The sequence below is a fragment of the Sparassis crispa genome (assembly GCF_003851025.1).
Source record: "Sparassis crispa DNA, contig_000007F, whole genome shotgun sequence".
Taxonomy (NCBI): domain Eukaryota; kingdom Fungi; phylum Basidiomycota; class Agaricomycetes; order Polyporales; family Sparassidaceae; genus Sparassis; species Sparassis crispa.
In genome coordinates, this window is record NW_020939754.1 from 804,125 (window position 1) to 831,663 (window position 27,539).

At 40.7% G+C, this 27,539-nt stretch overlaps 5 protein-coding genes across 5 annotated transcripts; 1 reads left to right on the forward strand and 4 right to left on the reverse strand.

Moving 5' to 3' along the window:
- Positions 1-816: 816 nt before the first annotated feature.
- SCP_0802570 (hypothetical protein) lies at positions 817-12,146 on the reverse strand (the record flags this gene model as incomplete). The annotated part of the gene is made up of 10 exons (XM_027760847.1): positions 817-987; positions 1,039-1,182; positions 1,231-1,461; positions 5,580-7,135; positions 7,189-7,251; positions 7,307-7,528; positions 11,627-11,698; positions 11,748-11,768; positions 11,820-11,975; positions 12,035-12,146. 10 exons carry the CDS (start codon positions 12,144-12,146, stop codon positions 817-819), a joined length of 2,748 nt encoding a protein of 915 aa, XP_027616648.1.
- Positions 12,147-12,276: 130 nt separating this feature from the next.
- SCP_0802580 (hypothetical protein) lies at positions 12,277-13,740 on the reverse strand (the record flags this gene model as incomplete). Its single annotated transcript, XM_027760848.1, has 6 exons — positions 12,277-12,454; positions 12,513-12,888; positions 12,944-13,118; positions 13,173-13,464; positions 13,518-13,617; positions 13,668-13,740. 6 exons carry the CDS (start codon positions 13,738-13,740, stop codon positions 12,277-12,279), a joined length of 1,194 nt encoding a protein of 397 aa, XP_027616649.1.
- An 800-nt stretch (positions 13,741-14,540) lies between these two features.
- On the forward strand, positions 14,541-14,861 carry SCP_0802590 (hypothetical protein; the record flags this gene model as incomplete). Its single annotated transcript, XM_027760849.1, has 1 exon — positions 14,541-14,861. The coding sequence occupies one exon, from the start codon at positions 14,541-14,543 to the stop codon at positions 14,859-14,861; it is 321 nt and encodes a 106-aa protein (XP_027616650.1).
- Positions 14,862-22,575: 7,714 nt separating this feature from the next.
- Positions 22,576-22,949, reverse strand: SCP_0802600 (hypothetical protein; the record flags this gene model as incomplete). The annotated part of the gene is made up of 2 exons (XM_027760850.1): positions 22,576-22,650; positions 22,713-22,949. The coding sequence occupies 2 exons, from the start codon at positions 22,947-22,949 to the stop codon at positions 22,576-22,578; spliced, it is 312 nt and encodes a 103-aa protein (XP_027616651.1).
- A 147-nt stretch (positions 22,950-23,096) lies between these two features.
- SCP_0802610 (hypothetical protein) lies at positions 23,097-25,365 on the reverse strand (the record flags this gene model as incomplete). The annotated part of the gene is made up of 5 exons (XM_027760851.1): positions 23,097-23,255; positions 23,318-23,780; positions 23,839-24,200; positions 24,926-25,119; positions 25,173-25,365. 5 exons carry the CDS (start codon positions 25,363-25,365, stop codon positions 23,097-23,099), a joined length of 1,371 nt encoding a protein of 456 aa, XP_027616652.1.
- Between the last annotated feature and the right edge of the window lie 2,174 nt (positions 25,366-27,539).

Genomic DNA, 27,539 nt, shown 5'->3' on the forward strand with positions numbered 1-27,539 from the left:
GTATCTTACAAACAATGTTGTTCAATACTTTGAACATATCACCAGGCCTTCAGGAGAGACAAGATGAGTGAATATTTGAAATGAAGAACACAAATGCTGACTGTCGTGCATAGCATTATTGTCATAAAGCCATCAGTCATCCAGGAAGGTCAACTCGTAGAGCTTCAGGTTACCTTTTGCACTGTGCCAATATCGAAGGGACGCATGCTCATGTTGAGCAAGTTACAATCGATCTGCATTCTGGATCGTCAAGTGCTGTCAGTAAGAAGGTAATCAAATGGATCAGATAGATTAAATGCTAATGTACGTATATTCCAGGATCGCAACCAGGTTATTATGAACTCGCTGGTCACACCTGTATTGCCAATTCGAAGGGTCAAGCGCAAGATAGGCTATCATGAAGACGACTCCATGATTGGAGGCATCAAATGTTTGCATTGAGAATTGCGAGAAGAATATGGACACAAATTCTGAGTAGAATTCACATTTGTTAGCTTGGTTATCATAGTCATGAATAGCTCACTCACCATCATTCAGTAATGTATAGCCTATTTAATTGTCCTACAAGTATATACAAATCATCACAGATTGTAAGCAACATGATTCGACAAAAGAGACAGAGATAACATTGTAAAATGAAAGAAACTCAGTAAGTCAATAGAAGTATCCGTCCAACCCAGGAAAGAAACTTTGCATAAAGGGCCAAGCAGCAGGAGAATGATCATCATCTGGGTCACACTCATACTCTGGCATACCTCAAGTCGTCAGCTCATCTGGATCCATCTGATGACCTCGAATGTCTTCATCAACTGCACATCATTCATATTCGACAATTCCATCGGTCGTACGATGTCCAGTGAATTGAGAGCCATTGAAGCCCTCATGGTCCGGGATGTTATGAAATATACTGAGCTCAGAATGAGCAATGTGTAAATGTCGAAGCTGTGGAAGTTCCTGGAATAAATAGTCGGTGATTGTCCTTTCTTCCTGTGCAACAGCATGTCGATCTGGATTGATAGCGCGCTAGATACCTCGAACCGACTTTGGAAGAGTAAGCGATAGTGGCTGAATGGTGAATGGAGTGTCGATGATAAGAACGCGTAGCTGGGGAAAGAGCGACAACTCGAATGTGAATTGTTCAATATCATGCCACGGTCGATGAGTATCCAGAATGTCAATATTCTATTGAATTTATCAGCTAAGATCCACAAAGATGAGAAGACCACGCACCATCGCCTCTTCCTCATCCAACTCCCAGTTCTGCTGATCTATCAGTCTGATCTTCTCAATTCCAGATCCTTCTACATTCCACCACTGAGCAAAGCGTGTGATCACCGCAGAGCAGGCCATATCGGAGATGGCAATGTTGAGCTCTTTGAAGTATCCCATAAAGGGAGTGATCTCTCGAGCTCTACGTTGGACAGCCAGACTGTTATCTAACTCGTCCATATGAACACCCAACTGATAAATGCGAAGAAAGTTGCAGTGAGTTTGAAATTGTCCTCCGCTGAGTGCGCATTTGCAAAGCTGTCATTCATAATCCTCGATAGTTTGAAAAAGATCGAGAAGACGTCCAAGATTCGGAACATCGATTGCAGACAAAGGTAAAGGGTTAAGAAAGCCTTGAAAGAATGAACGACAAACACGACAGAGTTCTAGATGCCAGTGGTGTTCAGCTGAACCGTGTTCAATCTGTGACCAGTCTTTGATACATTCAGAACTTGAAGTGATGTGCTTCAAGATTTCTGGTGGCATTGTTGCAAAGTTGCCCATGGTAAATGATGAAAGAGACAATAAACAAATATAAGTGCTGATCGACTGAATTCCTTAAACACATGACGATGTGCGTCAACAATGATATTGTACATTCAACTGCAATTCTACAGTATGTTCGAGTAGTAATTTATCTCTTTATCTCTGTGTACATGAGAAAAATGGAGAGGGGAAGGAAGGATAGAAGAAAAAAGTCATGTTCGATATCTACCCTCCAAGCATACATTATCTTCTGATTATAAGCACGTTTACCTTAGACCATTCCATCTGTGAATCCAAATTGTAAGGATAGGGATACACCTCTGTGTGATCTTGTCCATCAAAGAAATGAGGATCATATTGATGCCCCTTGTACAGGCTAGAGTCCAAAGCCTCTATAATTTCAAACCTCTCACCAATTGTACGCTGCACCAACACTTCTCTCCCATGAGACTCTCCATCTGAACTCCACACATCGAGTGGATCCCAGCCAGCATAGGATAGGAAGATTCGTCGCAATGATGGTATAGCATTGTACCATGTACATGCTAGATCGCGCTCTCGACCTTCGTAGTTGAAAGTACCTGTCGCAAAGAAGGCAGGGAGTTCGGAAATGGTGGCTGGCAGAGGTGGAATGGGATAGGCAAAAAGTCGTGAGTTGATGGCGACCATTCGAAGATGATGACATTTTGCAAGACAGACGAGAAAAACACTTCAGGGTACCCTTTCGACCTAGCTCTTAGCTTCAACATAATCTATATTGTGTAGTGGCTAAGAGCCTCTCAGGTGTCAGACAGACCATGGTACCAATACATGTCCCAGGGCATTATATGGGATTACCCAGGGCAAAGGCAGGGCAAAGGCAGGTCCAATGGCACAATTATCATATGGGATGTCCTATAGTACTAGGGCATTGATATTTATATCCCAGTATTACTGGTTGTCCCATGGTGCCAGGGGTACATAGAGATGTCCCACTATTAGTAAAAGATGTATTTTCAGGCTATTGTATGGTAGGTTTTTTATACTTTATTCCACTATCATATTATCTAACCCTTAATTATAAAAACAGTGACTATAGTGATATAAACAAGCACTTTATTTGCATATTATATAAGGTGGTATCTCCCATTTTAAGGACATCCTAAGATGTTATTTTAAGATTCACAGATATTTAGTCTCTTCTTTAGCCTGAAGTTTCTATTTAACTACTATAATTATCTAGAGATTTATACTAACAGTTGAATTACTAAGGTTTAAGAGTGACAGGTCCTTACAAGGGATATCCCATCACATAAAGGGACATCCCATAATACAAAGGTGTCATTCAGTGAATGCATTTCTGAGTGTAACTTGACTGAAGTCTTAGGTCAAATGCCTTTCTTTTTTCGTTCAAATACAGTATATGATAGGAGACATGACAAGAATATATCTCCTTTGCTAGTATATTAGTAGACTGAGTAGTTCTATTTCTTGAGACACTTGGTGAAAGTTGTAGTATAGCTATGATGCATACTATATGCCAAAGATTATATCATGTTAGTCTGAACATTATGTCAGAAAAAGTAAAATTGATTTTAAAACACGAGAATAAACATTGTTGTTTGACCTGTCTTAGTTGTTATATGAGGTAATGAAGTTGTTGTACATGCTACCAATAGTAATATAGTCTTTATAACATTATAAATGTATACACAATACTTAATATGGGATATCCTGCTTTCTATAAATATTTCACCATATATAAAATGCAAATAAGACACTTATTTACAGTATTCTAGTCACTGTTTTTATAATTAGAGCTTATACAATATGATTGTAGAACAAAGTATAAAAAACTACCATACAATAGCCTGAAAATACATCTTTTACTAATAGTGGGACATCTCTATGTACCCCTGGCACCATGGGACAACCAGTAATACTGGGATATAAATATCAATGCCCTAGTACTATAGGACATCCCATATGATAATTGTGCCATTGGACCTGCCTTTGCCCTGCCTTTGCCCTGGGTAATCCCATATAATGCCCTGGGACATGTATTGGTACCATGGTCTGTCTGACACCTGAGAGGCTCTTAGCCACTACACAATATAGATTATGTTGAAGCTAAGAGCTAGGTCGGAAGGGTACCCTGAAGTGGAGAAAAAGAGGATTTGTCCAAGGAGTTGGTGCTATCAGCTGGGTGATATCATTCTATAATAAGTATTAGCAATGTCAATGTCATAGTATTTATAATGCTACTCACAAAATCACTGAACCGTCAGTAGTCATACAAACGAAAGCATTCGAGAGGACATTGGTTCTCTGGCCACCAGGATATCAAGTGATCTACAATGACATCCCCCTGCGACAGGACATGGCTGTCCCCAATGATGTAGTTCAGCTCAGAAAGGCGACCCATAAGTCTAACTGCCATCTGTGCCAAGCCCTGACCAATGATGCTGAGATCGCACTCGATCTGGAGCAGATAGATGTCAAGGAAGTTTTGGTGGGTTCATTGATTGCTCATGATGTCACCATACACAAGGGAACAGCGACAGCAAGTCATTTCGAAAGTAATGATGTCGTGAAAGAGCTCCTGAAGAGAGTCTGCACTAGTGATGTGAATGGCTGCAGGCAGAGGTGTCACCTCGCGATAGAAAAAGGGATCCACGGTTTGAAGGGAGAGCTGCCAAGATTTTGTATCATGGTCTACATCAGACCAAGGAATCACCATCTCCTTAAGCACCATACACAGAATCTCTGAAGACAAAGTTATGGTGGCAGTAGCAGAAAGGAGTGGATCAGCGATTATAAGTCACTAAATTGGGTTGACTTTTAAGGTTTGTTGTCGTTCGCAAAATATATCCTCAAGACATGGAAACCACAAGAAAAAAAGTGAATTATGCTAAAGTATCAAAGCAAGCAAGGCTGACACATATTAATTAACATGTACTGTACAGATACAGGTGTAGTCTAATCTAGGGTGCTACAGGTATATTTAGCAGATTAAAGTGGGGGCCTCGTTTACATTGTACCGGATGATCCAAGGCTCAAGATTGACTTACCTTATTATATAAACATGGGCAGAGGGTCAGATCTGCCATCCAGCCTCAGATATTGGCACTAGAGAGAGCTTTGGGTGAGGATGAAAAGCGAAAATTGAAAGATGAAGAACTCACCTAAAAGGACAAACTAGGGCTTGTCCTGATGCTATTTCAATGTGCAATGATGGGCCAAAAACCGTTCTGAAGTACAGCCATTGGTTGAACCACTAGAATATAAATTGGATTTAGCTAGGTGACCCAGAGAGAATAAGTCAGAAGAATAAATACAGCAGCATACCGGACGATCTAGGGCTCAATATTGACCTACCATATTGTATAAACATGGGCAAAGGGTCAGATCTGCCATCCAGCCTCAGATATTGGCACTAGAGAGAGCTTTGGGTGAGGATAAAAAGCGAAAATTGAAAGATGAAGAACTCACCTAAAAGGACAAACTAGGGCTTGTCCTGATGCTATTTCAATGTGCAATGATGGGTAAAGAAGTTCTTACAATGCTCCTCCAACTGCCGCTGCAATATCAACTGTATATGGAATTGGTAGAGTTTGAACTTTCTACTCGTCTATATATTTACTTGACCGTTGAATTTTACAAAGTAAATGCTCCACCATTATTACATTAAAGGTAATGAGTACCTTCTCCTCTTCAGAAAGCATGGTGTCCAAAAAGTTGTAGGCAACTTTGAAGGCCTGTACAACCTCCGCTCGAGAGTAGGTATCAGGTAGCAATGAGCAATATTGCAAGCCAGAAACTGCTCCCTTATTTACTGCACTCACCAATGTCCCCATCTCCTCAGCGCTAGGCATCCGAACTTTGCCAGCATGACATAGGTCTCCAGCTAAAAGCATTCCTATAAGAGGCCCCATCTGTGGCAGATTCACGGACTGGGTCCACTGATAAAATATGGTGAATCCAAGCTGACCATTGGCATCGACCATAGAAGGATCGTCAAACAACTTCTTCCACTCCTTCTCTGCAGCAAAGTAGGCAGGAGCATGCTCAGGCCCGCGTCCACCAATTGCTGAACCATAGGCAGTCTTCTTGCAAAGGAACTTAGGATCATCTGATGGACAAGAACGACACATGGCCTGGAAGGCTTCAAGATCAGGAAAGAAGACCTCCTTCTCAACCGCAGCTTTGCAACCAAAGGTCACTCCACACCAACACAGTACACTGGCAAAGCCGCCAGGCTTGTTAATATTATCTGGATGCAGTGGACCATTCGGGCCAGATACGCTGAGTTTTGTAGGTGCATGCTCGCGGAAAGGGAAAAATTTGTCCAGGTCTTTGAGAATGTGCGCTTGAATACAAGTAGGTGAGGAAGGCGAAGTCTCCAGACATAGCGGCAAAAGATCCTTGACAAACTTCAGTAGACGGTGCAGTTCTGGACTATAGGTTGAAGGTGTAGAAGATGATGCGATAGGGACAGGGTGTACATTGGGAGAAGGATTGGAGGGAGCAGGTTTAGTTTTGCGATGAGATGTAACGCAACGTTCTGCATCACCAATGATGTCCTTGAATGTGTTATATTCAGAACTGTGAGGCGTCAGGATTGGCAACTCTTGGAGTTTCTTGAAAAAGCCATCCAGCATATTAACACGAATAGAACTGTGCCGCATCGAAGGGGTATTAAGAACGGCCTTCTTGACGAAGCTGAAGGCATGCCAGACACCTTCCAAAAGAAGCATACGTTGAGTTTGAAAGGTGTCGACGAGGCGATAAACAAAAGCCCCTTGTGCGAGATAGGTGTTGTTTGGATAAGAAAGCCACTGGCGTACAATGATATAAACCAATCGAAGCGTACGGACTTGCAACTTTTTGCCTTTAAATGTCAGGAAGGTGGATAATAGATAGGAAGGCATGTTGTCAAGACCTGGAATGAATGATGTTGGGTTTAAATCCACAGAGTCGCCAGTAGAGAGATGAGTATAGACTGCCATAGTCAGAGCAGATAGCCAGTCTGTGGGAGGAAGACTGGTATTGACATGGAAAGCAAGAAATTTGGCACAATGCTCCATGCAACTGTGATCTAGCCAGTACCAAGCGGCTGCTGCTGATAACATAAGCTGCTGATGAGATAGCATCAAATCCCAGTCACGAATATCGAGCTTTCTGGTAAGCATGTTCAATAGTGACCATATCCGAGAGAGATCCAAGGCAAACCCAGCGCTCATACGCTGACGACCATTATTGAAGTTTGCAAGAAATGTAGCCACTTGCTGCAATGCCTTTGGATCCTGTCGCTTCATCTGCATCTTAACCTCAGCAACAATGCGTGATAGCTTGAGTTTCGTTGCACTAAGGTTCTTTTGCTGAAAATATTGCAGCGCCACTGTGTGACATATAAAGTCAGAGTTGATTAAATAAAACATATGTAGTTATTACCAGGAGCACCATCATTTGCAGCAAACACCTCTTCAATTAACTTAATGTCTTGCTGTTCATTCTCTGCAAAATAATTCTTAATCAAATATATACAGCAAAATACAGCAAAGACTCATACCTTGCATAACACGAGAAGAGTCTTCTAACTCTTCAGCAGGTTCACTGTGCTCTTCAGACTCCTCATAAAACACATGTAGAAGGGCTGAAACCTTGTCGACCTTAGCAACTTTGGCTCTTCTCAAAGGCTTTGTGTGTGAGAGTGGTATGTCATCTTCAGTATCGTTGTCCGGACAATAACCATCATCACCTTCATCATCATCAAGTGGCTCAGGGAGATTGTCTAGACATTTAAATTGAGTGAAATGTTCAGAGTATAGAATATATATAATCACAAACATTTAGTACATTTCTTTCCCAACAAGCGACTGCTTCTGCGCATGTCATTATCCCCATCCACCTTCATATTACCAGAGTTAGAGTCAATATTACAATTCCTGAGGTACGAAGGAATCGTTCTTTATGGGATAGGGCTTCCGCCAACTTTTGGGAGGACACGCACTTTTTCCCCAAGGTGTGGGAACAACTTTTCAATACAATTTTGTATGTGAGAACTGCACCTAGTCCTGGGTTAGGTCTAGGGTTTAACTACAAACTTTGTAGTCCCTGTTGTTACCATCCTACAACTTGAGTACAGTTGGTCTTTCAAACTGATTGTAGTGAAAACCAACGCGACTTGCACAAATAGTAATCAACAGAAGTGCCACAGCAGCCACAAAGGACCAATGCATCATAGTCAGTGAAAGTATAGAAGCACATGCTAATTCCAACACATAAAAAGCAGTACCATTGAAATCTGTGAAGGAAATAGAGCATAATGCTCTCTTAAACCAAGTAAATCTGAGTAAAACTGGCTGAGATATGTCAGTTTTGGATTAGAATGCTCAGTGTGAAGTGCAGAAAAATTGTAGAAATGCCAGGAAATTTTGAGAATGACTCTAAAATGCACATGAACATGCTAGACAGGGCGCCTTATTTTTTACATGCAGTGCACATTGAAGAAACAAGCAGAATTGAGAGAAAACTAAAACAATAAATTGTAGCACTCCAGCAAGTGATTTTGATGTTCTACAAGTAACACCATCAGATTCAGCTTGAAAATCCGGTCAGAATGGCCACTTGGTTCATCCAAATCCGAGCAGAATTGACTGAACTACAGGCCTGGCAAGTTTGGCTACAAGTGTGGTAACAAGTGCTTGAAGCCGGTAGTATCACGTGCGACCCGAGTCACGTTTCCCGTATGAAACGTTAAGCGCTCTAGGGCGCTTAACGTTCTATACGGCGGGAAACGTGACCTGTAGGCCATGTGACATGTGGCTGAAGACAAACATGCAGAATAAAATGCAAAAAAATCGCAGAAATACCAGGAAAATTATGGCATGACCTTTTGATGATAGTAGACTTGTAGAAGTAACTAGACAATATTGTAAACCATTGTAAGGTCCTTACAATTCATACTAGGTGGCATTTCAGACTATTGTAAGGCCTCTACAAACACAAACTAGATGACATATCTGAACATTATGAGGCCCTTACAAAGTGATACTAGAGGGTGTACTAGAATTCAATAAACAGTATAATAAGGCATTGTAGGAGACTTACTAAACATTACTATACAACATGCTAGGAGTCAATATATCACTTTGTAGGCTACTGCAAGGCCCTCACCAACTTGTACTAGGTGGTATACCAGACTATTGTAAGCATCATATAAGCTGACACTAGGTGACATATCTAACTATTGTAAGGCCCTTATAAACTCGCATACTAGGGCATTTACGAGAGATTACTAGACACTATTGTAGGTTACTAATGATTCTTACAAAGTGACATCAGGTGACATATTCAGACTATTGTAAGCTCATTACAAACTGATACTAAAGAGTATATTAGGACTCAGTGTAATAGACTACTGTTAACTTGCTGAACATTACTGGATAATAGACTAAGAGTCAGTAGGTGACTTTGTAGGCTATTCAATAGTATGGTTCTTATCAACCCACACAACTTATCAAGAGATATTGGGACATTGTAGGACACATTATAAAATGGCTAGAAGTGAGTAGAGAATATAATAACAATTTCTTGTATACATTTTAATATTGTTGTAGGCACATTTGTAATACTTTCTAGTGCTACTTTTTGTAGTGGTTCTCATAGGTGCATTGGTAATATTTTTTGTAGTGATTCTTGTCGGCACATTTGTAACAGTTTCTAGAGTTATTTTTTGTAGTGGTTCTTATGAGCATATTGGTAACAAATTTTGTAGTGATTCTTCTAGGCACATTAGTCACAGTTTCTAGGGTTGTTTTTGTAGTGATTCTCATCAGTATGTTGGTAACAATTTTTGTAGTGATTCTTCTAGGCACATTAGTAACAGTTTCTAGGGTCATTTTTTGTAGTGATTCTTATACGCATGTTGGTTACAGTTTTTGTAGTGATTCTTATAGACACATTTGTAACTCTTTCTGGCGTCATTTTTTGTAGTGATTCTTGTAGGCACATTAGTAACTGTTTTTAGAGTTATCTTTTGTAGTGATTCTTATAGGCACGTTGGTAACTTTTTTATAATGATTCTTATAGGCACATGTGTAACAGTTTCTAGGCTCATTTTTTGTAGTCATTGTTGTAGACACATTTGTAACACTTTGTAGCATTATGTTTTTGTAGTAGTTTGTATAGGGACCTTGGTAACATTTTTTGTAGTGCTTTTTGTAAGGGCATTTATAACAGTTTCTATGGTCATTTTTTGTAGTGATGCTTAGAGGCGTATTGATAACACTTCTTGTGGTGATTCTTGTAGGCATATGTGTAACAGTTTCTAAGATCATTTTTTGTAGTGAATCTTATGTATTAGAAGTCAGTAAAATGAATATTAATAACTTTTTAGTCATATTTTTATATAAATTTTATAAAATGACCTAGTAATATCATTTTGAAGCCATTTTTCAGCGGAATCTTTTAGAATGCATACTAGTCACTTTTTAGTGATGTTTTTATGTACTTTTTGCCAAACAACATAGTAATATCATTTTGAAGTCATTTTTCACCTGATTTTTTTAAAATGCATACCAATCACTTTTTAGTTATGTTTTTATATAGACTTGATATAAAATGACATAGTAATACCATTTTGAACTCAGCGGATTCTTTTAGAATGCATACTAGTTGCTTTTTAGTTATATTTTTGTATAAACTTTATAAAATAACATGATAATATCATTTTGAAGCCATTTTTTAGCTCAGTCTTTTAGAATGCATACTGGTCACTTTTTAGTAATGTTTTTGTATACTTTTTGCAGAACAACATAGTAGTATCATTTTTAAGCAATTTTAAAGGTGATTTTTATGAGAGGTGTACTAACAATTTTTAGTAACATTCTTATATAAAAGGACAAATTAAGATCATTTTAAAGCTATGTTTTAGATAATTCTACTCTAAGATACTTAGCAATATGTTAGACTATGATCAGGCAACTACAAATAAATTATTATCTACATTATACTATATTGTCAACAAATATTAAATGGCATGCAAAAGGTTGGTAGGCAACATAGCAGATGTGGAAGACTCATGTGATAACATAACATATTATTGTTGTAAAGTGTGTTGCATGTTCTTATATACTATTATAAGATTTTTATAAACTATAATCAGATGACATCTTATAAGTAAGTCAAGAGTATAATATTATTAGAAGCTTACTATATTATACTAGTCAATATACCAGTTATTAAATAATATTACAAACTATTACAATGTTTTCATTTAAAAAGCACTCGCATTTTCTTATAACTTTTTGGTATAGACATATAAATGGCATGCTGGACTATTGTAGTACTATTACCAAATATTTGTAAGTAAAATGTCAGATGAATAGGATACTAAAATATTGTAATGCAGTTATTAATGATACTTAGAGTATCCAAATATTAGACATTCTAATATTTTATTTCTTTTTAATATCTGTATAAAATGAATTTTTATATAAATGTAGTTAAAGTAAAAACAGAGTTTCAGAGCTTCAAAAATTATACAAGAAAGACTTGAGTTCTTTATACTTATTAGTATAATATAAAATTTTAGTATATTTTTACCTAAAGTGACTGTTTTAAGTGAATACAAATGGTGAAACCTTCAAATAGATACTGAATAAATATACAACATGCTATGCAATGCAATGGACTACTCTGCACAAGTGATCAACTACTAAGAAGTAATAAAATAATTAATGCATGTAGGAATGATTAAATAATGAGAAAAAGGCAGAAACACAGGACCTCAGGAATCGTTCCTGCCATGCAATGCAATGGCCTACTCCCCACAAGTTCATATGGGTGTTGTGTTCGAGCAGAGAACTGAAAGTGGATTTCCACGAACTTTTATGTTTCCTAGTGAAGCGCACTTCTGGCTGACGTTGCAATTTCAAACTGGTTGCATAAGGCCCTTGATCTAATGGAAGGTGAATACATATAGTAACAAAGGAGAATAGAAAACATACCAATGCGCTGGATTTGACGACCTATGTTCAAAATTAATGAGATGACGACAAAAAAAAACAACAAATACTTACACTTTTGACATTCCGGCAACTCTGCAAACATATCCACATCTGAACCGGCAAGTTGCTGGACAGACCATTTGTTGCTCGCAGATCCTTTCCCTTTGCCCTTTGCCTTGCCCTTGCTCCTGCCTTTGCCCTTGCCTTTACCCTTGCCCTTCTTGTCTGCTAGAATAACAAGGCTCAAAATCAATTTAAGATCTTATACAGACAAGTATAATACATACCACGTCTGCCATGAAGTTCTGTATCTGACTCGCCATCCGAGTCTGACTCCGTCTGAGTATCGTTGGCCACAATATTAGTTTTACGTGCAAGATATGGAATGAAGCGAGACATTTTCTTGTTATGCTCAGTCCATAGATCAGAGCATGAGCACGTGTAGCCTGGAACTCGTCAGAAAATATTGTAGAACTAGGTCCCAACTCCCAAGGATCAGGAGTTATTCGCTCTCCATCCACGACTGCAGTCAAGCTTTGTAGAAATCTGCTGCCAGACTAGAGGGTAGACCACGCAAGAGATAGGCAGAGAATTGAGCCATGGCTCTCGCATACCAATTGAACATTGCACAATGTTCTGTGAGAGCAAGTCCATCTGTGCCCCAATTGCCGTGATTGCTAAACGTAAAGGCAGAAGGATTATTGTAGCTTCAAACAAATGGCAATATTAACTGAGTTCAGACATAACAATAAAAGGAAAACTCACATGAGATCCCTCATCTCTGGACGAAGAGACAGTAAAGAACCGTTGGGCATAGACGTAAAACCGACCAAACCATCTGCATTGATCAGAGCGCTTGGTGGATAGTTGACCACGACTATACGATAGGAATAAGGCGATGGTTCACGATCAGAAGGTGAAGTAGGAGGAGTGCCGCCATGAAAGCGTAGACCAGAGAAGCAAACTGAAATCATGCCTCTCATAACCATATAAGCGCCAATCTCGGGAAGATAGAAAAGTCCGGGATGATCATCTTCGTCCAGGTCAGAATGACTATGCATGCAAGTAACCCCTTCAGGGGCATCTTGATGATCTATATGCTTGCCAGCAAACTTGCCTAGGTCTCCTTTGAAATGTGCGACTACAAGCGAAATGTAAATAAATAACAATAGAAAACTCAATAGTATACAACGCACTGGCCAACGTGTTAGAAGGCTTTGTTGCAGATATATTAATCTGCTGCATCGGAAATGCATAGTTACCGCTATGACCAAGCGGTGGCAAGTTCGTAACATCAGCTTGACACTTCAATGCCTGCTTGAGATAAGGAGGAGCATGCTTGAATGCGCTCATTGCAAGGTGAGAAGAAGCCTATGAATATAATATGAACAAACGACTCAGACAAAATAAAAAAACTGTTAGCACCTGAATTATAGTCTTACACATCTTCTGATGTTCATTTACACACTCTTCAAATATCTTAGCACCTGGCACAGGAGCGCTAAGATTCTTCTGACTCTCGTATGACTGCCTCAGAGTGTAGCAACGAGCAGAGCCACTGATAGGCTTTGCCTGAGTATCCCTTTCCCATGCAACACCACCCGTCCAAGATCCATCCACCAATTCTGGCTTGGATGCGGTCCGAAGCTCACGCGATCCAAGACCCAAGGCACGTGCATCTGTAAATGCGGATCTTTCTTCCAAGGGAAGTTGATCTCTACAATATCGTCAATTCTAAATGTTCAAGTTCATATTCAGAAGAGTACTCACTTAGGAGACCACCAATACTGTATAACATCATCCTCCATCCTCCCGCTCCCAAACATATCTCTAGCAAACACCATATCGCCCTCTTGCAAACAAAAGAAACCTTGAAGGCGGTCTGAATACGATATAAATGTATAGGAAATATCAACTCACCAGCATCATCGGCCTCCTCTTCCTTTCCCTCTGGAAGTGGAGTATCCCTACAGTGATCCCATAACTTTTGCATTGCTTCTGGTTGAGTATCTTGAAGATACACAAAGGTTCGACCATCCGGGAAAGGTGCAAGGGGGTGATTTCGAACTATATACATCTGCCCAAGGAGAGGGTGTCGGTTTCTGATAGGAAACAACTCCCCAGGAGGGTTTGGCACAGGTAAATTCTCCGCCATTTGTATCTGCAAGCTGTAAGAAAATCAGTAAGTTCAAGTCAAGCTAGCACTCACAATATTGAGTAGAAGGAACTTCCAAAGTCTTCAGGTGGTTGCCACAGAAGCAAGTAGGAAGTATCAAGACAAGAAGACCAGCAGCAAGACTTTGTATGGACAGGAGCAAAGAGAGTCGATGCACGGAGGATGGCCACCGCTCGGCAAGAAACCCACAGCCACCGGCGGAGTCTCAACACACGGTGAGTTTAGATATCTTGTCGATGGGCGAGGTCCATCGACAAGATATCTAAGCTCAGCCGTAGGTTGAGACTCAGCCAACCTCCATTGGGTTAATATTTTCGGACTCAGCCCGCGACGCCACCGGCACGGTCTGGTCTGCAAGTCTTCAAGTCCTTCATATTATCTGCTTCGTCCTCCCTCGCTCACCCTTGACCGTTGACCCCCCGCTGTGCCGGACAACAGGACGCCCCGATAAACACGAACGATACACCCGCATCAAGTGCAGAGGATCCGTTCATCGTCGTCATCGTGCGACACGACACGACACCCACCAGCTCCCACTGGCCTTCCCCCGGCTCACCTCCACCCTCTGCATTGGAACGGATGACACACCCAGCACGGGAAAGTGCCAGAACACCTGAATGAAGCCCCCGTGTCAAACACGGGGGCTCCGTTCATCGTCATTGTTGCTCGATGGGATGCGACACCCACCACCTCCTCTTGGCCTTCCCCCGGCTCTCCTCCGTCCTCTGCTGTCTGACGCGCAGGATGCCCAGCACGAGGATGTGCCAGAACACCTGAACGAAGCCCCCGCATCAAACGCGGGGGCTCCGTTCGTCCTCGTTGTCGCGCGACGGGTGACACCCACCACCTCCTCCTGGCCTTCCCCAGGCTCACCTCCGCCCTCTGCACTGGAACAGACGATGCGCCCAGCACGAAGACATGCCAGAACATCTGAATGAAGCCCCTGCATCAAATGCGGGGACTCCGTCTGTCCTCGTCGTCGCGCGACACCACGTGGCACCCGCCACCACCCCGAAGTGCTCCCCCGGCTCTCCCCCACCCTCTGGCACAGAACAGCGACCAGGCCCGGCACTAGGACGTGCCAGAGGCCATGATGGAGGCCCCTGCATCAAGTGTGGGGCCTCCGTTCATCCTTGTTGTTGCGTGACGCCATGTGGCACCCGCCACCACCCCCAAGTACCCCGGCTCTCCCCCGCCCTCTGCCATCCAATGCACGTGGTGCGGCACGAGGATGTGCCAGAGGACACGACAGAGGCCCCCGCATCAAGTACGGGGCCTCCATTCATCCTCGTCGTCACACGACGTGACGCGGCACCCACCACCTCTGCAAATTCTTCCCCCAGCTCTCCCCCGCTCTCTGGCATGGAATGGCGACCAAGCTCGGCATGAGGACGTGCCAGAGGCCATGACGGAGGCCTCTGCATCAAGTGTGGGGCCTCCGTTCGTCATCCTCATCGCACGACACCACGTGGCACCCGCCACTGCCCCGAAGTGCTCCCCCAGCTCTCCCCCGCCCTCTGGCACAGAACAGCGACCAGGCCTGACACTAGGACGTGCCAGAGGCCATGACGGAGGCCCCTGCATCAAGTGCGGGGCCTCCATTCATCATCGTCGTCACACGATGCCATGTGGCACCCGCCACTGCCTCGAAGTGCTCCCCCAGCTCTCCCCCGCCCTCTGCCGTCCAACGCGCAGGGTGCCCGGCATTGTCGCCCGATGTGACACCTACCCACTTCAGGGTACCCTTTCGACCTAGCTCTTAGCTTCAACATAATCTATATTGTGTAGTGGCTAAGAGCCTCTCAGGTGTCAGACAGACCATGGTACCAATACATGTCCCAGGGCATTATATGGGATTACCCAGGGCAAAGGCAGGGCAAAGGCAGGTCCAATGGCACAATTATCATATGGGATGTCCTATAGTACTAGGGCATTGATATTTATATCCCAGTATTACTGGTTGTCCCATGGTGCCAGGGGTACATAGAGATGTCCCACTATTAGTAAAAGATGTATTTTCAGGCTATTGTATGGTAGGTTTTTTATACTTTATTCCACTATCATATTATCTAACCCTTAATTATAAAAACAGTGACTATAGTGATATAAACAAGCACTTTATTTGCATATTATATAAGGTGGTATCTCCCATTTTAAGGACATCCTAAGATGTTATTTTAAGATTCACAGATATTTAGTCTCTTCTTTAGCCTGAAGTTTCTATTTAACTACTATAATTATCTAGAGATTTATACTAACAGTTGAATTACTAAGGTTTAAGAGTGACAGGTCCTTACAAGGGATATCCCATCACATAAAGGGACATCCCATAATACAAAGGTGTCATTCAGTGAATGCATTTCTGAGTGTAACTTGACTGAAGTCTTAGGTCAAATGCCTTTCTTTTTTCGTTCAAATACAGTATATGATAGGAGACATGACAAGAATATATCTCCTTTGCTAGTATATTAGTAGACTGAGTAGTTCTATTTCTTGAGACACTTGGTGAAAGTTGTAGTATAGCTATGATGCATACTATATGCCAAAGATTATATCATGTTAGTCTGAACATTATGTCAGAAAAAGTAAAATTGATTTTAAAACACGAGAATAAACATTGTTGTTTGACCTGTCTTAGTTGTTATATGAGGTAATGAAGTTGTTGTACATGCTACCAATAGTAATATAGTCTTTATAACATTATAAATGTATACACAATACTTAATATGGGATATCCTGCTTTCTATAAATATTTCACCATATATAAAATGCAAATAAGACACTTATTTACAGTATTCTAGTCACTGTTTTTATAATTAGAGCTTATACAATATGATTGTAGAACAAAGTATAAAAAACTACCATACAATAGCCTGAAAATACATCTTTTACTAATAGTGGGACATCTCTATGTACCCCTGGCACCATGGGACAACCAGTAATACTGGGATATAAATATCAATGCCCTAGTACTATAGGACATCCCATATGATAATTGTGCCATTGGACCTGCCTTTGCCCTGCCTTTGCCCTGGGTAATCCCATATAATGCCCTGGGACATGTATTGGTACCATGGTCTGTCTGACACCTGAGAGGCTCTTAGCCACTACACAATATAGATTATGTTGAAGCTAAGAGCTAGGTCGGAAGGGTACCCTGAAGTGCACCTACCAATGGACACAGCCAGTTGAAACATCAGTTACAATACTATTTGTACAGTGTAGACTATTTGACCATAGTATAGAAAATATAACCTGTCACCTTTTGCCTCCAAAAAAACAAACAGTTTACAAATTCATATATTTAAATAATATGTAATGTGCGACTACTATGATACAGAACATGACATAACACATTGAATATATATAGTACAATCAAACTACAACTCAAAGATGCATTACAGTGAGCATTAACCAGTCACAGGCTAGGATACACAAGTAGAAGCGTGAATGATGCTTAAAACAATTTTCTCCTAGGAGCACATTACAAATATTACAAAATTATATTTTTAGACATATTATAAGGAGGTGGAGTCATTGCTTGACGTGAAAAACACAACCATCATGAACTCAGACCATTTTACACCTTGCATTAATGGAACAATCCTCCGCCTTTATGCTCATCTATATCCTGAGGGAAGAAAGGTCAAGCTCACCTGTATGATAAATGCAGTAAGCTTTACTCTACTCAGATATAATAATATGAGGTTATATTACACAGGTGAGTCAGAACATTGCCATCGTCACTACACCAGATACAACACGAATGATATTAAATCTTGAGAAAGATGAAAATGTTTGTTTAGTTGTCTCTCGAGCATTCATCCAGATATTCACATATTTGTAGAAGGAGGAAGTTATCGCTGGACAATATTTCAAGTTTATTGCTGAAGTCGGCAACACAAGAATCAATCTCAATGCACTGTATCACGAGCGTCTCCCCAAGGAAGTTGGTAAGAATACCATTGTGGCATATAATATAAACAGATGCTAAATGAACATATATAAGATCTTTTCGCGGTGAACGAGGTCGTAGAGCTAGTGCACAATCCCCCATACGATTCTGACATATTTAGCGTACCAGTCCCGTAATGATTTGTAATCTAACATGTGTAAACTATTGTTTGACAGAGAACTATATGTTTTTAAATCCCATGTCAGCACCTCCAGATTGAATCATTCCAGCCCTTCCAAATGAAGTCAGCATTCTAATATGCAAGAAGGTCATATCGGACTGGTCACACTTGACCTGCAACATAGAGAAGGTTCTTACAGTCAAGGAGGCTGAGACAGAGGCAAAGAAGACAGAGGTCAGGATGTGGCAGCAAAAGCTGCGACTCACGAGCAAATGTTGGCTCGATGCTACAGTCATTCCTCCCTTTTCTCCAACGACAATCATTATCGATATAGAGGATCAGCTTATTGCTCTCTTTCGAGCAATTATCAAGTATGAGAAGTCCTTCTGCAAATGCTATCTCAGCAATGACCCAAACAAAAACCACCTGACATTTCTGAACATTTCTGAATTGGATCTACGGCACTGCCTCGACTACAATGTATTGCAAATACAAATATTGGCCAAGGCAGCTATACCCCTTATAATCTCCTTGACGAGCTTAAAAGTACACTATCAGCTATCAGGTGTGCACAAACCAGCTCGAACGCATAACTGCATGGTGGAAGGATGAGAGAAGTACACTCAAGCAACTCCATCTATATCATAATGAGGATTCTTTGTTGGCATGAGTGCAAGTAAGCATTTTATCCAGTCTAAGAATTCTGCAACTAAATGGCATACAGAGAAAAGAAATGCCATGGTATCAATCCCATTTTTTACAGCTTCTTGCCCGCCTACCTTGCCTGCATACATTTCATCTCGACACACCGATGCTCGCCTTCACACCACCTGTGGAACTCACTGGAATTGACAGTGGTCAGCAATACTTCGATGTGATGTCGCAACACGAAGAGACTACTATCACGACATGGTTCAGAGAACTACCGACCTTACGCGAGTTATAATTTTGTCATGGAGAGCTGAATGAGTACGAGATGTTCTGGTATTGGGAGATGGATGACTCAGATAAACGGCATATATATGGAAGAAGACTCGAAACTGATGGAGAGCTGACAATCAAAGAAGGATTTCAGTCGATTGAGAATGGGCAGAGGAATACAAGTACTTCAATGTGGACTGTAGACCGGAGAAATAGAAGACAATGTGTTGAGATTGTATTGTGAGTGCATGCAATAGTATGAATATGACTTATACTAAGCAGAAACCTAGAGATATGGAGGCAAAGAAACCAAAGCCAAAGTCAATTTCTCATGAACGATACAGGAAGATCATGCTACAAGACACATTGATTAAGCTTCTCGGAGGTGAATAACATAATTGTCTGTTCCATTAAATGAACTACTGACAATTAACCAGAAGAGCTAGGATGGGAGACATGAATGGTTCTGCAACGATGGAGAGGAGGAAATGTGGCACTGTTGTTGTAGATTATTTGTGCAAGTCGCGTTGGTTTCTACTACAATCACTTTGAAAGACCGACCGTATGCAAGCTGTAGTACAGTAACAACAGGCACTACAAAATTTGTATTTAAACCCTAGACCTAACCCAGGACTAGGTGCAGCCCATGCATACAAATTTGTATTGAAAAGTCGTTCTCACGCATAGGGGCCGTTTCATCTGTCCCTCAGAATTTTGGCGGAAGCTCTATCCCATAAAGAATGATTCCTTAGTACCTCAGGAATCGTAACTTAGAAGTATTTAGTAACACTTTTGCAATAGTCCAGCATGTCATTTATATATCTATACAAAAAAGTTACAAGAAAATCCTAGTGCTTTTTAAATGAGAGCATTTTAATGGTCTATAATATTATTCAATAACTGGTATATAGCTCATGCATACAAATTTGTATTGAAAAGTCATTCTCACGCATAGGGGTTGTTTCATCTGTCCCTCAAGATCTGGCGGAAGCCCTATCCCATAAAGAATGATTCCTTCGTACCTCAGGAATCGTAATGAAACAGCCCCTATGCATGAGAATGACTTTTCAATACAAATTTGTATGCATGGGCTGCATCTAGTCCCGGGTTAGGTCTAGGGTTTAACTATAAACTTTGTAGTGCCTGTTCTTACTGTACAGCTTGCATACAGTCGGTCTTTCAAAGTGATTGTAGTGAAAATCAACACAACTTGCACAAATAGTAATCAATATAAGTGCCACAGCAGCCACAGCAGCCACAGAGGACCAATGCATCATAGTCAGTGAAATTATAAAAGCACATACTAATTTCAACACATAAAAAGCAGCACCATTGAAATCTGTGAAGGAAATAGAGCATAATGCTCTCTTAAACCAAGTAAATCTGAGTAAAACTGGCTGAAATATCTCAGTTTTGTATTAGAATGCTCAGTGTGAAGTGCAGGAAAATTGGATAAATGTCAAAAAAATTTGTGAATGACTCTAAAATGCACCTGAACATGCTAGATAGCGTGTCTCATTTTTTAGATGCAGTGCACATTGTTTTTCCTTAAAGAAACAAGCAGAAGTGAGAGAAAACTGAGAAAATGAATTGTAGTGCTTCAGCAAGTGACTCTGATGTACTCGAAGTAATACAATCAGATTAAGCTTTAAACTCCGGTCAGAATAGTCACTTAGTTCATCCAAATCCGAGCAGAATTGAGTGAACTACAAGCCTGGCAAGTTTGGCAAGCTGTGTGGAAACAAGTGCTTTAAGACAAAATGGATTGTAACACTGCAGGAAGTGATTCCGGTGTTCTGAAAGTGATATCATCTGGTTAAGCTCAAAAAACAGGTCAGAATGCCTACCTGGTTCATAAAATCCGAGTAGAATTGAGTGAGCTACAAGCCATGCAAGTTGGACATCATGGGCTGGGTCCAAAAATCTTGTCCAAATGCGGTAGGCTGACTTTGAACACACAGCTGAGTTTAGAGATCTTGTTGATGGACATTGCGCATCGACAAGATTTCTAAACTCACCGTGTGTTGAGACTCAGATGGTGGCTGTTGCCGTTCCTTGCCGCGCAGTGCCTATAGTCTAAACATTACTAGACAACAGGCTGGGAGTCAATATCTCACTTTGTAGGGCCCTTATCAACTGGTACTAGATGGTATACTAGAACTGTTTTAGTATCTTACAAAGTAACACTAGATGACTATTGTTGGGTCATTGTAAACATGTTTACTAGAACACTTACAAGAGACTACTAGAGACTATTGAAGGTCACTGAAGATTCTTACAAAGTGATGCCAGGTAACATTTCCGACTATTGTAAGCTCATTACAAACTGATACTATAGGATATATTAGCAGCTAGTATAATAGGGTGTTATTGACTTGCTGAACATTACTAGACAATATACTAAGAGTCAGTAGGCGACTTTGTAGACTATCTAATAGTACAGCCCTGATCAACCCACACAACTTATCAATATATAGTGGGACATTGTAGGATACTTACTACACATTATTAAATGACAGCGTCACTTTTTGTAGTAGTTCGTATAGGCACATTTGTAACAGTTTCTAGGGTCATTTTTTGTAGTCTTATAGGCACATTGGTAACATTTTTTGTAGTGAGTCTTGTAGGCACATTAGTAACAGTTTCTAGGGTCACTTTTTGTAGTGATGATTATGTATTAAGAGTCCGTAGATGAATTTATAGACCAATGTAAGACTCTTATAAACTCATACTACTCAGTGTAGTAAAATATTGTAGGACGCTTGCTAGACATTATTATATGGCCTACTAGGAGTCAGTAGAGAATATAATAGACTATTCATGGTTTTTAGGTAATATATTAGGATTTAGTAGATGACATTGTAGGTTGTTGTAAGACTTCTACAAACTGATACTAGGTGACCTTTCAGACTATTATAACACCTTACAAATAAATACTGGGTAGCATACCAGGCTATTATAAGGTCATTAGAATACTGAGCGACTTGCTTAAAGTTAGTAAACTATGTGGTAAGATATTGTAGGAGGTTACTAGACATTACCAGATCACATTATAGGGCATTGTAAGGCCTTTATTAAAAATAATAAGTAGCATGTCAGACTACTGTAAGGTGCTTACAAACTGGTATTAGGCGTCATATTGGAGCAAAGATGTAGATAAAAATTCGAAAAATTTATAAAGATATTAGGAAAATTGTAACATGACTATATAATCAAAAATTCTAAGAAACTTCTATGAGATAGTTACCTTGGAGTAGGTACATGACATTGTAGGCTATTAAAGTAATCCTTGTAAAATGAATATTAATGACTTTTTGGTCATGTTTTATATCAGTGTTGTTACTGACCCGGGTAATTACCTTTAAGGTTATTTGGGGTCAATTGAGGATTGAAATGACCCTAAATGACCTACGGTTAGTCGGGTCAGAAAGGGTGAAATGCTTATTTTTCTCGGTAGCAAAGGGACAATGTACATTACAGTCAATACAATGCTCTAGTCATCATCTATGCAGATCACAGAGCTCTCAGATGGCCTCAATGGGCCAGCTGAAGTGTTCGTTGACAGAGCTGTCTCCTCCTCGTTGATGCGCAAAATTAGTTCGTAAAAAACTGCCTCCTCGCGGTAGTTCTTTACACCCTGCCACCCGAATTCCTCTCATCCGACCTCCACTGACCAATTGAACAATTTCTTGATCGTGAATAGACGCTTTCTCCTAAAGAAGCAACGAATCTGAGCCAGAGCAAGAGTCAGTGATTGGCTAAAAACTCTGAGCAGCTAAGAGATTCAGTTACACATCGCGGAGGAATGCCAGCACTCGAGGATTGCTGTTCGACAACTTCGCCAACATCCGAGTCATCAGAATCTTCATCAGCTGCCTTCTGCAGTGCTCGCGCCATGCCACGGAATGTTCGCGGGCTCCCATGGTTGTCGACTGCATCCGAATCCGCATCCGAGCCATCGCTGCTGTCAGTCTCGCTATCACTCCGGGACTGCTCACCTGCATCCTGAAGGAGCTGCTCGTCTTGCATCCTACTACCAGTCTTGTCACAATCTGCCAATGTCTCGACATTCCCGAAGCGGCGCTTAAGCCACTTTCACGCTGTACCCTCCTTAGCTTGCTGGCGACGAATCTCTGTCTTGACATATGCCATGTCCCGGTTCTTCTGTATTCCTAGTCAGCTGCACTTTTTTGTCTTTGTATCATCCATCTTGGTAAAGAGGCGCTCCGTAGTTGCTGAACTCGGCACAAAGCTGAGAATAAGGTCGGCAAGTTTGACGAGAGAGTTCTTCTTGTCCAGAATGCGCCAGACACGTAGCGGGTCACACGTTCCATCCTGTAGGTGACGGAGAAGATATCCAGAATAAAATTGCATACTCTGATCATTATGCCACATACCTCGTCCTTCAGGCCCTCTTTCAAATCATTCAACGGCCAGTTCTCTGCAAAGAACATACCGAAGCGCATATGGTACTCATAGACACTGCGCATGAGATCCTCGGGCGGAGTCTCAGTGCGGAAGACTCGAAGATAGAGCCGGTGAATGATGCCCATGATCATGGCCACAGAGAGTGTTGTGCCGTTGAGCAACGAGGAATTAATGAACGGATTTAGGAAGAGGCAAGTGATAAACAAATCTTGATCTGCTTTTTGCCAGCGCTTCTCGATGCTTTCCATAATCGCAGTCACAGGATGTGCTTCGTCTTCTTCCTCGGCATCGGGAATAGTACGATCGTTCTTGCGAATGTTGAAATAACTGCGATAGAGATTCCCAAGGAGAAGCAGTACCTGATCACAGCGTGTATTTGCACCTTGAGATACATTTGTTGTGATTACAAGAGGCTCGATATGCATCTTGACACTGTACATTTTATCTTTGTCAGCAGACTAGATTCTCGTTCACAGGCATAAACACTGACATGACCAATTTCTTCCACCATTCATCATTTCGGACGTGCTGAAGCACTCGCTTTGCTTTTCTCTTGGACTTGACACTTCTTCCTGCAGACTCGATCAACTTCACATCGTGCTTGATTGAGGTGATCTGAAGTGCTTTCCAGGTCTCGAGCAGGCACAATAAGGAGCAAAAGTGGGAAGTCCAGCGAGTGATAACCGGCAAGATAAGTGCCAGAATTTTATGATACATTAATTGCTGCTCTTCGTTCAAAACACCCAGAGCGAACGAGTGGTTATTGAACCATTTGATCACTTTAAGAGCCGCATCGACAACGGTCTTGACTTGTGGATTGTGTTTGTAGTAGTCCCCGAGCATCAAACAAATCTACCTCATATAAGCATCGTGTTTGTCACTCTCACATGGAGAATACTCACCTAGTGGCTCCAGCAGTCTGCGGCTAGTGCCCATGGGTATTTCTGCAAGAAGAGTATGCGACCTTTTCGTTCATCGCTCCCGGCATCACTGCAGAGTCCAATGAATTTGAGCTTCAGTGTGTTTGTAATGTACCGATATTCCTCTTCCATGTGAATGAATAGGTTGGCACCTGTCTTTCGCTTTGCAGATGTATCAAAGACATGTAAGACATATGCCTGAAGTTTGCCGGGACAATGGTCAGCCAAGAATATACACTTTAACCACTTTCACTGACTGACCTCTCATTCCGTGGTATGCATAAATGCGATCAGATGCTTTTTTGAGCAATCTTTCCAGCTGTCTCCTTGCAAGACACTGTAGGCACCAGGTCATAAGTTTGCCTTCATCTCGCCCTCAATCCGCACAACTTCACGTGTCAATATCGGACCGGCCAGTCGCTGTTGTGTTGGAACTCTTGCACCAGGTGCGAAATCATGGAATAATTTCTGCACTTTAGGGTCTGATATTGAATTGAAGGACCAACCTGCAAAGACAAATGCTTGGATGAGTTGTGTCTTGAAGGCCTGCTGTCTGCTCAAATTGAAGGGCAGAGTTTTTGCAGCCATGACCGTAAATGTTTTCTGTTTCTTGTTTTTTCCAGAGTCTGTACCTTTATTCTTGCGCTTCTGACCTACACCTGGCTGCAGCGATGGTGGCTGGGCCACATCCGAGTCTGAGTCGGAATCCTTGTCCATGTCTGCCACTTTGCTCTTCTTTTTCTTATACTTCTTTACCTTATCCTTGACATTTTTAGGTGCATATTCACATGTTATAAGATGATTCACGAGGACGGAGATCTTCCCAGTGGCCATCTTGACTTTTTTCTGTGCTACTGTCCATGTGAGCCAGTAATCATTCATGTCACCAGTAAAATAAACATACCCTCTTGAAGAAGAATATTCTTAGACCACACCACCATTAATTTTCCCTCCGCAACTGCTTTCTCTTCGAGAAGCTGAATTTCTTTCAGCTTTACCACAGCACAGTACATGCACCGTGCCTCAAAGAAACTGCTGTTGACCTTGTCCTCATCTTGATAATAGTGCTCCCAGAGCCATGACTTTTGTCGGGCCATAAGTTGTCAGTAATTCAGTGATGAAGGAAGTTTGCAGTGGCGAGAACAATGAAGAGTTTGGTTGGAAGTGGCCAGGAATAGTGTGACAGCTGCCTAATTTGACCATACACGTGACTATTTGACCTTCCGGCAATCTCCGAACACTGACCCGACTGACCCCTACTCTGCTGGGAATTGAAATGACTGACCCACTGAACGGTAATAACCTGGTCAGGTCATACGGGTTATAAACGGTCAGTAACAACACTGTTTTATATAGCTTTTATAAAACAACATAGTAATATCATTTTGAAGCCATTTTTAGCCGAATTTTTTAAAATGCATAATAGTCACTTTTTAGTAACATTTTTATACACTTTTTGCAAAACAACATAGTAATATCATTTTGAAGCCATCTTTCAGCCAAGTCTTTTAGAATGCATACTAATCACTTTTTAGTAATGTTTTTATATGAATTTTATAAAATGAGAAAGTAGCATCATTTTGAAGCTATTTTGAAGCTGAGTCTTTTAGAATGCATGCTAGTCATTTTTTAGTAGCACTTTTATATATATTTTTTGCAAAATAACATAGTAATATCATTTTAGAGCCATTTTTGGCTGAGTCTTTTAAAATGCATACTAGGAACTTTTTAGTAATGTTTTTATGTACTTTTACAAAACAACATAATAGTATCATTTTAAAGCAATTTTAAAGATCATTTTTAGGAGAGGTGTACTAACAATTTTTAGTAACATTCTTATATAGTTTGAATAAAAGGACAGAGTAATATCATTTTAAAGCCATTTTTTAGATAATTTTTGCTCTGAAATACTTAGCAATATGTTAAACTATTATCAGGCAGCTATAAATAAATTTATTATCCATATTATACTACTTATCAACTGATAAATGGTATGAAAAAAGTTGATAGGTGACATAATAGATGTATAAGACTCATGTGATGATATAACATATTATTGTTATAAATGTTGCATACTCTAATACACTATTATAAGGCTTTTATAAACTACACTCAGATGACATCTTATAAGTAAGTTAAGAGTATAATATTGTTAGAAGCTTACTAGTTATTGAATAAGATTAGAGACTATTATAATGCTTTCATTTAAAAAGCACTAGCATTTTCTTGTAACTTGGCATGCTGGACTATTGCAGTACTGTTATCAAATATTTGTGAATAAAATATTAGATGAATAGTATACTAAAATATTGTAATGCAGTTGTTGATGATATCTAGAGTGGCCAAATAATATTTTAAGTCATTCTAATACTTTATTTATTTTTAGTATCTGTATAAAATGAATTGTTACTAGTTGAAATAAAAACAGAGTTTCAGAGCTTTAAAAAATTATACACAAACTAAAAAGACCTGAGTTCTTTATACTTATTAGTGTAACATCAAATTTTAGTAGATTTTCACCTAAAATAACTGTTTTGAGTGAATACAGAATACAAATGGTAAAACCTTTAAACAGATACCAAATAAAAGTACAACATGTGATGTAATGCAATGAACCACTCTTTACAAGTAATTAACTACTAAGGAGTAATACAAAATAATTAATGCATGTGATAAAAATAATTAGATGACGAGAGAAAGGCAGAAACACAGAACCTTAGGAATCGTTCCTGCCATGCAAAGCAGTGGCCTACTCACCACAAGTAATGTTTGCAGAGTGCACTGCTATGGCCTCAGCACCCTCCATTTACATAACCAGATTCAGGCCCTTAACACCGATGTAAGTCAGACTCAGGCTATTGCGCAGAAGGTGCAACAGGCCATGGAGATCATTCGTGCAGCCCTTGGTAACAACACCAGAGGTGCATCACCCTCCTCTATGCTTCCCTCCTCTGTGCTGTCCTCCTCTGCACCATCCTCCTTTGTCATCCTTCTCCAATGTTACTGAGGCAGTCTAACATAGTCCTTAAGATGAGTGATTTATATCAGTAGATAACCTGACTGATCAGATGTGCACAAGGCTACTAGGAGGCAGTTGGGTGTGGAGCATTCTGCAGGGGTTCTGTATGATTGTTGGCTGCATTTGTTGTCCTTTGACTTCTTTACACATACATGACATGGAAATACATCAGATCTCGCACTTCCAACACTCCACAATACAGTTGAGTGACTTGCACAGATCAATCAGCATCTAATCTGACACTGCACCCCT